A 16,654-nucleotide genomic window follows, 5' to 3' on the forward strand; every position below is an offset into this window, starting at 1 on the left:
AAAAATCTCATAAGACCCTCTAAAACAACACGGCCCAAACCTCAGTACCGATTTGTTACGTATCAACAGTATTAGAAAAACTTACCCTGAGAATAACAAAAGATCATTCCTATACACATTAGAAGAGGATGCCAGTTGAACTCCAGACTTGGCTGTGATTGCCAAGCAAGGCCTTGTCTAAAATGAAGAACCCATACAAGCATTAAGATGCAAACTCCGACTCCAATACATGTTGTAAACGTATATAAAGTTTGGTATTGTTTCACTTTTTGATGTTCCGCTCTAGCTTCCATATTTGAATTTCTGTAATAAATACATATACATATTATTATAATAATACCTATTTGTGTAAATATTTGTCAAATGAATGCGATTTTTGCAGTAGATGTAAAAAATTGGACCACGTGTATAGCGAACGATCCAACAAGTTATGTTAAAAAAACACGTTGTGCATCGTGTTTTATATGTACAAGTTTTTTTATCGTAATTCAGTTGTTATGAAAAGAACTAAATTTTTATGATTTACATTAATTTGATAGTATGAAAGCCTTTTTTATTTCTAACAATACAAAAATCGTTACCGAGTTATCTTGGAAAAGTGTTAATGTCAACGTATTCACATATATTGTTTGGTTTTGTATAATATATTACAACAAATAAGTAATTAGATAAGTAATTATTTTTATTAAAAATGTAATATTTATTATAAATGATTTAATTTCATATTTTTTTAATATAAACATCTAGTAAGCTAACAACTAATTGGGTATATATTTTCCAGTCATTTTTTTAAAATAATCTTTTTTTCAAAATGTTTTCTTGAGTGGAAGTCGAAACGTCAAACGTTATTTAAAAATGTACTTTTCATTACCATTAATTGTGGCGTAACCCATATAAGCATAATAATTTAATCTAATAAGATGTTCATTAACATTACATTCGGATTACCATTGATTATTAAGACATTTTGCTCTAAAATAAATTAGTATACGAAACTACCCAGATCCCTACTACTGGCACGACGCCACAACTAAATTCCATATTTCCATACAGATTTTAGTATATGTTTATACAAATGTTTTAACAAATATTAATAGCGAGGATTATTTTAAACGTGGTCTTCTTTTGATGGCATGCAATTATCAATTTCCTGCACATCAGAATAAAAGAATATTTTAAATGAGTACTTTGTCAGTAAACTGGAGAATGGTGAAAGAGCTGATATAATTTGGCTTATTTATTCAATTTCGAAAAAATACAAATTTTGTTTTTGTTGTAAGGTTTTCGGTAAATCTATCAATACTTTTTTCGATTCTAGTCGTTTTTCTGATTGGCAACACTTGTCGCTGGCTATAAAAAGACATGAAACATCAATTGTACATCTTCTTAAGGTGCCTTCTCCATTACTGAAGGTTGTCTATAACTACAGCAAATTGCTTTCTATCTTACAGTATCTACGTACATAAAAACATATAAGTATCTACAACTGTAAACGAACGTCACTTACGAGTTTTAGAAACTGAAAAAAAAATATTTGCATGATGTTCTGGAAAGAATTGTTTCTTTTTTTCTTCAGACAATGTCTGGCCTTTTAGGGTTCTTCCAAAATACGTTTTTCAACATACGGGAAATATTCTTAAAGCTGTCGAGAAGATTTCCTCATATGATCTAGTGATGAGAGAACAACACAGTAGAGTTCAAACCCAATATTCGACACTACAGGGGAAGGTCTACAGTGATGAGTGCCTTAAGAACCTGCAAAATAATGCAAAAGATAGAAAACATAATACGTTGTGAAATTAAAAGAGATGAAACTAGTAGAGGTGGTAAATTATCGATAGAAACCTACAATTTACATACCATTACATTAGGACTATCGACAGTTTCCCACCTTTAGACGTTAGCTCATGCACTGGTTGACTCCAGTCATAATTATAGGTATGACGACGAACATTAATTTTTTTTATTTCAAATAAAGTAAAAACTGATGTGTATGCGACGTTTCAAATCATAGTAAAAATTATTCTGGATCAATAATTTAATTTTTAATTAAAAAATATTTACTAGTTACTGTTTTACTTACAGCTTTATTGCCTTCAATCAGTTCTTACTTTATGCGAAATTAAAAAATATTAATGTTCGACGTCATACCCATAATTATGACTGAAGTCAAGAAAAGTCTATTCCATGAATACACGACTGTTTTCGTATACTGTTTTCATATAAAACAGTCGTATATTCATGGAATAGACTTTAGTTCATAAGCTAACGTCTAAAGGTGGGAAACTATCGATACTTCGAATGTAATATAATGTAAATTATAGGTTTCTATCGATAATTTTCCACCTCTACTAGTTTCATCTCTTTTTGTTTCAAAACGTAGTATGTTTTCTATATTTTGCGTTATTTTTCCGGTTCTTAAGGCACTCATCCCTGTATTTAATTTTGTGGTTGAACTATTACAAAATTTAAAGTTAAATATTAACGACATGAGAGTTAAATATTAACGATCAAGGTATGATAACAGGGCCAATGTACGTGTAAAGCATCTGTATTGTACAAGAACTTTACGTATTTTTATCTTGATCACAAAAAGATGGAATAATATAACACTACATGTTCTTAAGTTAAATATAAAACCTCTAATAATGATACAAGATGATTGAGTAAGGTCATTAAAATTTCATATAATTAAAATTTGTGGGAGTCTTCTAGGTATAGCAGATAGTGATAACTTTAACATAGAGAGTAGACATAAAGCAAGTTCTTTACTATTAAATATCCAATCATTTAAATTTATTTGTAGTGTCGTTATTTGGTATGATGGTTTATTTCAGATTAATATTGTAGGCAAAATGATAGAAAGTGTAACAACTGGCATTAAAGTATGTAAAAACTATTTAAAGAAACTAGTTGATCATTTTAAAAATTACAGAGATGAAAATGTTTTTGAGGAAATAACTGCTCAAGCGGAAAAATTAGCGGCTGATCTTGAAATAGAGCAAGGTTTTCTTTCGTTAAATAGTGTGAGAAATATTTACATTAAGTGACGATGATATTTTTAAAAACTATCTTACTCTTCAACAAAAGCTAACTGATCTAGTAAAGACGGAGGCGGATATTTATATAACTGATTTATTTAGCAGGATAAAAGCTTTAGAATTATTTTCATTATATACTTGAAAATAATCTAACTTCATCTTTAGATTTCTCCTCCCTTTACCTGTGTCTGTTGCTTCTGGTGAGAAATCATTTTCAAAATTAAAGTTAATTAAAAATTATTTGATGTCTACTATGGTACAGGAAAGATTATCTGGTTTGGCAATATTAGCTATAGAGCAAAAGCTCATCAATAAAATTGACTTGAATTGAAGATATTATAAAAGAATTTGCTGCAGTCAAATCTAGAAAATTACCCATTTAATTCAATTAAGATTTAAGGTATCGATTTCTAGATTTAGCTAATATATTTTTTAGTTATATTTGTTTTTTTTTTTCATCATCAGTAAATCAGTTACAGTTGCCAAATAAATAAAATTTGAGTTCATGCAATTTCTGTTGTTTTATTATGAGTAAAAAATAAAAAGTGATAGATTTATTTCGTAATTGGATAGGTATAGTAGATTTCCTAGTCTTGAGGGGGGACAATGGTATTTTAATTTACATTGTATTTCAATAGACAATACAATGATTTCAACTCCTTGTAGTATATATAGATTTTATATTTTCACTTTAATTATTTTGTTTTGTTAGCTACTATATCTAATGGGAATAAACGACAATTTTAGATGAAAATACGTTATATTTGACGTTTAAATGTCCATCTCAGATCGCCATAAAACGGCTTTAAATAGAATAGATAACATATAAATGTCAGAAGAAAATAGTTTCATAATCAATTAGTATGATCATATACTACCCAAGTGCAACCACCAGTTGTAACAGGTTTCGAAATATGCTGCCAACTTAAGTAAGACTTTAGTCGATGCTGGTATTAAATTCACCATGAAAGTCATAAATGGTGAAGTGATAAAAATTACACACGATAATGAGCAATACAGAAAACTAATATAAGTTTAAAACAATAAATGTTTAAATCATTAAAATATGAGTAATCTTTTGTACCACACATATGAAAAGAAACAAGAAAGACCGATTAGAGTAATGATTAAAAAACTATATCTTACCTGTCAGCCACACTATACACATATAGACCACAGACATATAGACCAGGCGGTATCTGTTCTAAAACACGCTCATTTGGGTAAATCGTATATGGTCCTATATCATAAGAATGATAATTTCACTATTCATACACTTAAAAAAATTGGCTAATTTTTTTTAAACAATTTCTGAAAAAAAAAATTAGAAAAATCCAATTTTTTTCTCATTTTCGCTGCCATATTTCGGCAGCATTTTAGAAAAAATTTGTGAAGAAAAAAGTTTTGCAATTAAATTTCATATAAGATAGAGTTAATTACAAATGAAAAAATAATTGGCAAAAACCATTAAAAAACTTAAAAAATCAATGTTTGTTCAATAATATATTTCATGTATTTAAAAGGCACATAGAACGCTTCAAGATTTACACAGAAAATCTTTTTAGTCAAATTCTGAGTAAAATCGATCAAATAGTTTTGGCAAAATAATTTTGTAATCTAATTTTTTTTTATTTATTTATTTTTCAAAATTATGCAATCCAACAAAAAAATTAAATAATTGATTTTTTTAATATAAAGGGACATTCAGGCTTTTAAATAAAATTCGAATAATTATAATCCGTTGAATAGAAGAGCCTAGTGAATTTTTGAAACAACTGTAAAATTTTTTAGCTAATAAACAAATACAAAACATTAATAAAAGAATTTAATTAGATCATAGAGTTGTGACTTATAAAATTAAAATTATAAAAATTATAGTTCCTATTTTTGTATTTAACACAAATAAAATTATACGAATATTTACCTTTTTTGCATTTAAATTGTTTAAAATGACTTAATAGGTAATCGATTATATTTAAATGCAACAAAAATTAAATATTCATATAATTTTATTTGTGTTAAATACAAAAATATATAAAAAACACGAAATTAAATAATTTTATAAGTGACAACTGTAAAATATATTCTAATCCTTTTCTAGTATTCAAAACTTTTCCAACAAAAAAATTCAAGTATTTTATTGGTTCTGCACAATTTTGAAACTTAAATAACTTGTCCAGAAATTTATGATTTGAAATTTTAATGATTTGTCTTCAACGTATTACAATTTGCTATATTGGATAGTAGGGTAGGGTAGGACTAAATATATTAAAATAAAATAATTTTTAAATATTATATAATTTAAATGGTAAATGAAGAATCATAATAATAGGAATAAAAGCTAATTTTAATATTTGTTACACACAAACAACTATAATTTTATTTTAAATAAAAAATCATATTTACAGATTTTATCCGTAGGATATGGAATCCTGCATGTTTAAAGAAAAATAGTCAATTTAGGAAGGAAACTATGAATAATAAAGAAGTTAGCATTGATATAATATATCGATGGTCATGAGCCTGTTTAAAGAAAGAACAAAACTAGTAGCAGGCCACGGCTTCATGTAGAAAAAGAGGAGAAAAGGCACAACAGAAACATGTCAGACAATTGGAACTGGCGGAAGACATGCACTGAAAACACATAGATTTATTGGATTTAAAAATGAAAATATGCAAAGAAAAATTTAAGAGGTTTTCCCATGACACAAAAATATTTTATGGGGCTCTCAAACTTTTTCAACTTAAGGAAGTTCAATAATGTCTTTATTTAGCAATTCATCTTCGAAATTATCTTCACTTTGATTTTTCAATTGAATCATTTACACTGTATAGCTAAAATGGGAAACTTTCTCTTTCATACACATTCTGTTATAGATCCGGAATTCATTATACAAATTTTCAGGATGTCTTGGTGAATTGTTTTAGTGGACTTGACTTTTGAACCATACATGGTTCAAAAAAATATTACTAAGTATTTAAAACATATCCAGGGAGTATCACAAAATTATCAGAATTTAAAAAAATCTTTAATGTATTTAGAGCATTTATTGTAAATTTTGAAAATTTCATGGTATACCTTCTTTAAGTGCCCTCTCCGCTACGGAGTTTGGCAATCATCATTGCTATTCGTATCTTTAAAACTGTTGCTCTAAATAATTGGTTAGATGTACACTGGAACCAGTCGCTTAAATTGCGCAGCCAAGATATACGTCGTCTCCCCACGCTTCGTTTGCCCTGAATCTTTCCTTGGATAATTAACTGGAGCAATCGGTACTTTTTCCCTCTCATCACATGACCAAGATATTCCAACTTTCTTCTCTTGATGGTGATCAACAGCTCCCGTTCTTTGTTCATTCTTCGAAGAACTACACTATTTGTTACTTTGCCTGTCCAAGGTATTTTCAAAATTCTTCTGTATATCCACATTTCGAAGGCCTCCAGTTTATCGGTATTGCTCTTGTTTAAAGTCCATGGTATACCGTTGATATGATTTGGATACTTAATGATTAATAAATCTGTCTTTTTTGTTGGAAGTTGTTGTTTTTGAGAATATTGAGCGGAATCTGACAACCTATGTACTAAATCCATACCACTCCATACTTTTTATTTTGCAATCTTATAATAGTTAGCAGTTCAAAGAAACCCATCCTTTCCTATTTCTGAAAATTTCTTTAATCAATAGCACCCATATCTCTTGCAAAACGTTGATTAATCCCGGTTTTAAACTTTCAAGATGATAAAACCATTTGCTTAAATCTAATGACTAGACCAAGTAAAAGGAGGGAAGAAAAAGGTAGAAGACTTTTATAATATGTTATTAACAAATATTTTCTATATAATAAAAATATTTGAATAAAAAGATGTAAGAAAGGGAAACATAAACAATTTTTTAATAAAACTAGAGTTTTCTGTCTCTAAATTGTATGTTTTTCCTAAAAAAATACATAATCTTATTTTCTGTCTTTTATTATAGGATAATAAACTTACCTCTTTAACATAACTAATTATTTTATTATAAAAAAACTAGTTAAAAACTCTTTTGCCACACGACAAAGATGCAAAGTGCAATAATCAAAAACAAAATAATTATTATCCCTACTTCGCGCCAAATCTACAAAGGTTGGTGACACTGAATCCACATCCAATAAATGAGAAAAATAGGACATTATCTATTTCGTCAATTATATATATTATTATTATACGGGATATAAAAACAAATACTGAGATTAGTCTGAACGTATGGTTGCCAACTCTGGGACTGTGCGAATTCAAGAAATATCCAGATCATCCAGAGATTCCAGAATAAAGTATTAAGGAGCATCCTTGATGCTCCTTACATCAGAAATGTCGACCTCCACAAGGACCTTGAAAAGAAAGATGTAGATAAAGTTATTAAGAAGATGGTAGATAGTTACCAACAACGTGACAACAAGTCATGTAAACATCTAGGGGATACAGCTCTTCGATAATACTGGGTTAGAAAGAAGACTCAAACGAAGAAAACTATTTTAGTTAGTGTAAAGTATTAATTAGTGTAAAAGCAGAACGTAGTCTTAAGAATTTAAGTATCCTTTATAGCCCAGGGAATAAGCATTTTTCGCAGCTTCTTGTATTTGAAACCATTCTAGCACCATCCAAAAAAGGTTTTCGAGGTTACACATATATTCCTGGATTTTTCATTTGTCGTCCATTCATCACCGATATCTTGAAACCGATTTTGGGTAATAATTTCTACAACGATAATTAGCTGCAATTAATTTTTAAATCATGCCCTACTTTACGGCGTAATCTAAGTTTAATGACGAGACCTAATGTAGATTCAATGACAGGGCTTAATGTACGTTTAATGAGAGGGTTAATAGTTTACAGTGCAAAATTCCAATATATTTTCTTAATTGCTTCTTGAATGTGTTGTCGTCAAATTTGCGTTGTTTGTGCTTCTATAATTTGTTTCCTTTTTAAAAGCAGACTTTTGAAGACTCCATTTTAATTACATAAGTACTAAGTACTGTCATTGCTGGTACAGCTTTGGCACGTGTCGAGATCCTTAAACTCATAGGGTTTAAAAGCGAATATTTTCTTAAAAAAATTTAATAGTCAAAGCCATCAAAACACAGAAGCCACTAAATATCTCAACTTGCGCCATACATCAACTTGGGTTAAGAAAAACCAAAATATTATAAAATCTGGCCACAGTTGACCAATTATCAAATCTTCTTTGACTTAAATTACTAATAGACCAGGGAAATAAGCAAAAAAAGTACCCTGTTTTTGACACTCGTCCAGCCAGGCAAACGACAGTTGTTTTGAGTAGTGTGGACCTCTGTAACAAAAACCAATATGTTTCCTGCAGTCGATTTTTTGGACTTAATTAGTTATTAACAAATTAAGGTCAAAAAACGGAAAATTTTTGCTTTTTTCGTCTATCGACAAAAAGTGAAGCATTTTAAACAAATTTTACAAGAGAAGAAACTTTTGAGTCATATAAAATCCTTCAAAATGGCGTTTTCTAAATGTTTCTATCCTTATTTGTTGCTTGAAAAGTTGCAAAATAAGTCAAAAATTTCGGTTTTTTATAAATGTTAATAACTTTTTTGAAAATAAACTTATAACATTTATATTTCATAGAATGCTATGCCTTCTAGTGCTTAAAATATGGTCAAAATTTCAAAGTGATCAGTTAAATAGTTTAAAAGTTATTTTATTTGTTTATCCCAAATTAATTTTTTTTGCAACAATGTAAGTCAGAAAATTATATAGTTTTAGTAATTGTAATGATAGTTTCTGGAAGAAGAAGACTTGTTCTATTATTAACATTAACAAAAATTTAGAAAATTAATTTTAAATATTGCAAAATAATTTTGCAAGAACATGTCGCTTTTTTACTTATAAACAATTAGAATAACTTTTTAACCATTGCCTGCAAGAATATTATTTTTTTATCTTTAAGAAGCCTGAATTTTTTCACAAATTTAAAAGAAAAAAAATTTGTGCTAAAATAATTTGCGACAAAGTTAGCGTCTTTTTTTATTCATAGCAGCTTTGTTTATAACAATTAATAAATCTAATTAGCGTTATTGAAAAGACCATACTTTATAGTTTTAACGTACCAAATTCTAAAAAGATTGCCCTTCAATAAAATCGTCCACAAAGCTTCAAAATGTGGTCCTTAAAATCGGCTGGCTTCGAAACTCACGGGAGCCGAAGGGAGGGGGAAAGGAGCTGTTAGCTATGTCTCTGGTTCTTATTTATGGATTTCGACGTTTCTTTTTTTAATTTGTATGTACTGTTTGCGTACATTACGAATATGCATTAATTCAATAAATAAATTGTTAAATAAACTATCTAATTTGCTTCAATTTTTTTTTTTAATTTTTATTGTAATATTTGAGATAATTTTAATTTAAAAACATAAATATTTATAATTAATTTATACCTCTTTAATAAAATTGTAAATAATTTATTTATAATAGATTTTATGAAAACAACAAATTGTCGTATTCAATTGTTTCTAAAAATAGTATTGCTTTGGAAATATTAATTAAAATAATTTTTCTAATGGCTATTCTTTATTATTTTATTATTATTCTTTTTAAGTTAGAGTTAATTTCATGTTATCGAATGAACTATCCTACAATAAAGTCGTCCCAAGAATGCAACTCAGTAATATTGGGAATATCATTTTAAAGTCATCTACTTTAAAATATATGTTAATGTATATATATATATATACAGGGTGATTGATAAGTGCAAGGAAGCTCAGTAGATCTGTTATAGTAAAAATTACAAAAAAAAAGGTATTAACAAAAATTGTAGGCAGCTTTAAACTCCAAATTTTAAAATTAGTTACAATCTTACAGGGTGTTCCATAAGATGGTGGCAGACCAAACTTTTGTTTTTTTAAACGGAAACCCTGTATTTTATTTTAAATTTGAAATCTGCTTTACTTCCACATCACAACAATGTAAAGTTTTATTATGTTATACCGGGGATTTAAAAAGTTATAACCAATATTACCTGAAAATCGTATTAAGTTTAACTCCTTGTATAATTAAAAAGGAGTATAGTAACGTTGATCTATTGCAACTGTAGTTTTTTAATAATTGTTAAAAATTTTAAAACATATTTTTTATAATATTCGTTAAACGTTAAACGTTAAAATATCTACCAAATTAATACTTTGATAGAAAAACAAAAATATCTAGAAAACTAATAACTTTAGGTATAGGGAGTACTTTATAAAATTTGAAGTACGATATTAGTACTTTTCGATAATGATATAAAATACAGGATGTTCTATTTAAAATTACCAAGAAAATAATGTACTTGCATTTTGACTTACCCTGTATTTGATTTAACGAATATTATAAAAACGAATATGTTTTATAATTTTTAACAATTATTTAAAAACTATTGTTGCAATAGATCAATGTTCCTATATTCCTTTTTAATTATACAGGGAGTTAAACTTGATACGATTTTCAGATAATATTGGTTATAACTTTTTAAATACCTGGTATAACATAATAAAACTTTACATTGTTGTGATGTGGAAGTGAAGCAGATTTCAAATTTAAAATAAAATACAGGGTGTTCCATTTAAAAAAACATAAGTTTGGTCTGCCACCATCTTATGAAACACCCTGTACGATTGTAACTAATTTTAAAATGTGGAGTTTAAAGCTTCCTACAATTTTTGTCAATAACTTTTTTTTGTAATTTTTACAATAACAGATCTACTAAGATATCTTAATTGTTATAAACAAAGCTGCTATGAATTAAATAAAAAAAGAGGCTAACATTGTCCCAAATTATTTTAGGACAAATTTTTTTTCTTTTAAATTTGTGAAAAAATTTAGGCTTTTTAAATATAAAAAAACAATATTCTTACAGACAATGGTTAAAAAGTTATTCTAATTGTTTATTAGCAAAAAATCGACATGTTTTTGCAAAATTATTTTGCAATATTTAAAATTAATTTTCTTAATTTTTTTTTAATGTTAATAATAGAACAAATCTTCTTCCAGAAACTGTCATTATAATTACTAAAACTGTATAATTTTCTGACTTATATTGTTGCAAAAAAAAATTAATTTGGGATAAACAAATAAAATAACTTTTAAACTATTTTACCGATCACTTTGAAATTTTAACAATATTTTAAGCACTCCAAGACAAAGCATTTCATGAAATATGAATGTTATAAGTTTATTTTCAAAAAAGTTATTAACATTTATAAAAAACCGAAATTTTTGACCTATTTTGCAATTTCCTAAGCAACAAATAAGGATAGAAACATTTAGAAAACGCCATTTTGAAGGTTTTTATATGACTCAAAAGTTTCTTCTCTTGTAAAATTTGTTTAAAATGCTTCACTTTTTGTCGATAGACGAAAAAAAGCAAAAATTTTCCGTTTTTTGACCTTAATTTGTTAATAACTAATTAAGTCCAAAAAATCGACTGCAGGAAACATATAGGTTTTTGTTACAGAGGTCCATACTACTCAAAACAACTGTCGTTTGCCTGGCCGGACGAGTGTCAAAAACAGGGTACTTTTTTTGCTTATTTCCCTGGTCTATTAGTAATTTAAGTCAAAGAAGATTTGATAATTGGTCAACTGTGGCCAGATTTTATAATATTTTGTTTTCTTAACCCAAGTTGATGTATGGCGCAAGTTGAGATATTTAGTGGCTTCTGTGTTTTGATGGCTTTGACTATTAAATTTTTTTAAGAAAATATTCGCTTTTAAACCCTATGAGTTTAAGGATCTCGGCACGTGCCAAAGCTGTACCAGCAATGACAGTACTTAGTACTTATGTAATTAAAATGGAGTCTTCAAAAGTCTGCTTTTAAAAAGGAAACAAATTATAGAAGCACAAACAACGCAAATTTGACGACAACACATTCAAGAAGCAATTAAGAAAATATATTGGAATTTTGCACGTTAAACTATTAACCCTCTCATTAAACGTACATTAAGCCCTGTCATTGAATCTACATTAGGTCTCGTCATTAAACTTAGATTACGCCGTAAAGTAGGGCATGATTTAAAAATTAATTGCAGCTAATTATCGTTGTAGAAATTATTACCCAAAATCGGTTTCAAGATATCGGTGATGAATAGACGACAAATGAAAAATCCAGGAATATATGTGTAACTTCGGAAACCTTTTTTGGATGGTGCTAGAATGGTTTCAAATACAAGAAGCTGCGAACATAATACATGCGGCACAAAACAGAGAAACCTATCGTTTGATGGTCGCCAACCTTCGGTAGAAGACGGCACATAAAGAAGAAGCTAGAAAGGTCACCAATGGATACACTGCGGACGGCAGCCAGATGGTTGGTGGAGAGCGAGTCGTGGGTTCGAAACTAGCTTTTGGAACCGGAAATGGGTCCAACGAATGAAATAAGTAAAGATAGGACAGGATAAGATGTATTAGAAAAGATACAGAAATAAACAAAAAGATAGATGAGTAAAATTACCAAAGATAAGATAGAAAAAGGGCGCCACTTAACTTTTTGGGGTTAAAGGGGAAAATTATGAAACCCTAGAAACGAAAAGAGATAAGGAAAGATATCAACAGTTAATTATTAAATAGGAAGATAAAAAGGTTCTAACGGACATCGGAAGAAACGAGAAGAACGTGAGGAGATATGAAATCTTTTGAATTAGGTTCTTACAGAAAAATACTATAACATACTTTTTACGACTTTGTTTACCAAAGTTCCAACAGAAACCGCCTGAAACCGGAAAAGAATTAATCAAAGCTCTACCGTAAAGTATACTATAGTTGAGCCGCTGAAAAGATGGAATGATCATGTGAATGGCACGCACTCTTAAATATTCCTCTTCCTATGTTATCACTTTTCCCACGTTTACACCGCTCAACAAAAACGAACTAACAATGTTGCTATTATATATTTATACCGTTTTTTAGAGGTTATTGATTTACATTAATTTTAAACATTTTCACAAAATTCACCAGCCGGCGAAAGTGAAACACAAATCATGATACATAAAACATTTAAGTTATAGTATCATGACACAAATAATGACGGTGTAAACAGTTTCCCATAAGGTCTAGTTTCGAGCGCCTGTCGATGCTTGCATTGAGTGATCATGCGACCTTGGATTCCATGTTTTAAGCGGCCAGGGTATATTTCGGAGGCGTCTTTTGATAAGTAGGACCTTCTGTACGTGAGAATTCCGTGATTAGGAAAGTCGGTAGGCTGCAATAAAATTTTCTAATAGTAAACAAGACCACCCGCGTAAATAGTTGCAAATACGGCCATGGGCGTCTCAGCAGCAGGGGTAAAGGTATTAAAAATTATTTAATATTTTAATTATAAAAAAAAATGTTAGATAGGATTATCTAACATAGAAGAATCAAATATTTGAATATAATCTAGAAATTGTGTGAATTAAATATTTCGAATATTTATGTAAAAAAAAAACGTGATTCGACACGCTAAACTCGACGTTCGATTACTAAGACAATAATAATGTAAGAATTGGTTTATTCTAAATCTTCATGCTATACCGACTATGTTCGCTTCTGAGTTAAGCTCCATCAAAACATTAGCAAGCCTCAGGTATATGACGATGATGTGGTAATCCAGTATTTGGGTTGCAATAAACCAATGCTTTTATATTTTAATTAAAGCCTAAATTAAATTTAAACTATGTACTTCGTAGTACATTTTTTTCCGTTAATTATAATAATTGGTGTTGTTGTTGTAAATAAATAGTAATTTACAGTGGGTAAACAATTTACTTATTTACAGTAAACAAATTATTAGGAAATATAAATATAATTTTGTATATTGCGATAAAAAAAATATTGAACTTGAAGAACACTTTTTTAATATTTTAATTTTATTTTAATAACTAATTTCAAAATCGAATTTACGTACTTATTCTTCTATATGAACTTTTATTATACAGGTGAGTCCATGGTTCTTTACCCTTGTGTCATTAATACCTGGCGAGATAAAACACATACTTTTTATCTAGCATCATTGTCTTCCACGCATGAAACTAAAGACAAACCAACTATACTCCATTCGCTACAACCCAACAATTCCTACTTCTTAGTATTAATAGCTCAAGTATCCTATTATTGCAGACTTCTTTCTTTAAAAAAAGAAGAATTATTGTAATTAGTGGAAGTGTATACTAAACCCATCAAATTTTAGTATATATTTAAAAAATATATTTTAGTTGTTATAATTTAACATAACTATTTATTATATGGTGCAGATAAATAAATATTGATTGTCGGTAATTCACAAAGTTCTATTATTTTTACTATTTAGTTTGTTTACTATTAATATTGGCTATGAGTACGTGTGCTTGGTTGTATAGTAATTTCCAGCCACTTTCAGTGTGTCAAAAAGTAACTAACTTCGCAAAAAAATAATTACTAAATTCACTAAACAGTTCGGACTGGGAATAGCGAACCGAGTATACCGCAAGAGCGTAGGCGCAAAATTTCGAGCCAATGCTTTTTAAATGCATTCATTTTTTTCAAATCCTGAGAAAACTAATATTTTTGAAAAATTTAAACGCAGAATGAAAGATTACATTATTACTGAGGGCCGAAAGTCCCTAAAAACTTCTATAATGTTTATTTTAATAAGTTACAGGGGTGAAAAGGAAGAGAAAATTTAGTGTGATTTTTAATCTCAAATATCTCATTCAAAAAAACTTTTTATTTGTTCTAAGGGACTTTCGGCCCTCGGTAATAATATAATCTTTCATTTTGCGTTTAAATTTTTCAAAAACATGTATTAGTTTTTTCAGATTTGAAAAAAATGAACACCATGTCCGTGGTAATATTTTCCAAATCGAAAATTCGCTATCTTTGTCATACAACGCACAATATTTTGTGTTGCTTATTAAATAATATTGATAATTTATTTGATAAATAATTGATTTAAGACGTGAAATTAATGAAAAAATATTTATTGTTTATTATTTATGGAAGATTCAAGTATTTTAAGTCATTAAAGTTCAAATGAAAGTATTATTTTATAAGAGTTTGTTTTCATAATCGTAAATGCGAGTTTGGCAATAAACTAAAGTGTTCATGGTGTAGATATGAAAAACTATGAAGTTGACACATGACAATATCTTGAGTGAATTATTAAATTTTGACATCATATTATAATAAAGATGATTGTAAGAGTTTCTAATTAAAGGTTTTGCTTTTCATGGAGAGGTTTAACTCTTTTTTGTCTCTAAGAAAAATAATGAAATGGTATTTTCGGCTACATATCTACATATTTTTTGTTTATTTTTTTTAGAGTGTAAAGATTAAAATACTGGGTTCAATTTACATTCATTGTTTATTTACAATATTTATCCTAAACTATGGTACATTTAAGACTTAAAACTAAAATTGTTTGTCTATTTATATAGAAGATAGTGGCTACATAGGCCTCTAGAAAATACATAGTAGCTAGGTTAGCATACATTGAAAGTAAAATAAAAACTAAATTAAAAGATATTTATGATAATTGTAATAAATATTCTCCGCAATAAGATCCTATTAATCATAATTAATAACTTATCATTATTGGATTATTTCAAAAGTGTGCTTCCTGGATTATTTTATATGCTTTTTATTACCTACCCTAAGAAATTACATATAAATGAGTGTTTACAAGAGGTAAAGAAAAACATCTGTGCTTGAAATGTTTGGGTCTCGATGCCGTTCGGAGAAAATGTCTCAACTCTCAAAACAGATGTATTACCGAAAGTGTTCCAAACCAAATTTGCTGATAATATAACTAAATAGGAATGTAAAGGCAATTTTAAAATTATTTGGAAATATACCAGGGGTCTCATAAAGTGGACATATTAAAGTATGTTTGTTTTTATGGAACTTCCGTATTTTATTGCAGCTTTTATACCTTAATATGGTACTTCCGGACATATTTCGATTTTCCTAAAATTATAGGGCATTAAAAAAATATTAACTCCGAAACCAATGAATTTAGCAAAACAATATTTTAATTGTGGGTACAAGCGTAATAATAGAAAATACCGACTTATATAAAGTTAGATGCAAATACACAGGGTGATAATTATTTACAATTATTATTTTATTATTTGTTATATCACAATTATTTCACAATTAAATTTGGTTGTTTTTTATTTTTTTTGTTTTTTATTTTTGGTTGTTCATATATTTTGTATATGAACGTATGACTATAGTTTAATTATTTTATCGTTTAAACAATATTTAGGATATCTTAAGCACAAAATACTGAACAATCAGAATGCCCACTCTGCTTAAAAAAATAAGTACGCGCATCTTGTTTACGCAGACGGAATCAGCCATGTTTTAGTCGGAACCAGTGCTGTTCAGTGACATTTTATCTGGTGTGCATAGACAAATTAACCCAGTTTAGTTTATTTACGGCAACTACAGATATAATATGCACTATTTTATTCGTACCTTTAGTTGAAGAATAGATTAAATTATTTCAAATGTACTAAATTATTATTCTCTAAAAATTTAAATTACAGTTCTGTCGTAGCTTGTCACAAATTTCTCAGTTCGAGTCTATGTTTCCGCCTAAAACATGGCGTTCGCGTGCTG

The 16,654-nt window shown here is 28.4% G+C and overlaps 1 protein-coding gene across 5 annotated transcripts in view; it reads right to left on the reverse strand.

Moving 5' to 3' along the window:
* LOC140436865 (putative transmembrane ascorbate-dependent reductase CYB561 homolog) overlaps nt 1–16,654 on the reverse strand; it is a 66,114-nt gene that overhangs the window by 15,233 nt on the left and 34,227 nt on the right. For 3 of the 5 annotated variants that reach the window (XM_072526012.1, XM_072526013.1, XM_072526015.1), the window contains exon 2: nt 86–303. In XM_072526012.1, the coding sequence (XP_072382113.1) occupies nt 86–303 (218 nt within the window). Of the gene's footprint in view, nt 1–85; nt 304–4,187; nt 4,296–13,961; nt 14,182–16,654 lie in introns of those variants that run through there. The other 2 variants (XM_072526014.1, XM_072526016.1) reach the window with 2 other exon arrangements.

The sequence above is a fragment of the Diabrotica undecimpunctata genome, chromosome 3, assembly GCF_040954645.1.
Source record: "Diabrotica undecimpunctata isolate CICGRU chromosome 3, icDiaUnde3, whole genome shotgun sequence".
Lineage (NCBI taxonomy): Eukaryota > Metazoa > Arthropoda > Insecta > Coleoptera > Chrysomelidae > Diabrotica > Diabrotica undecimpunctata.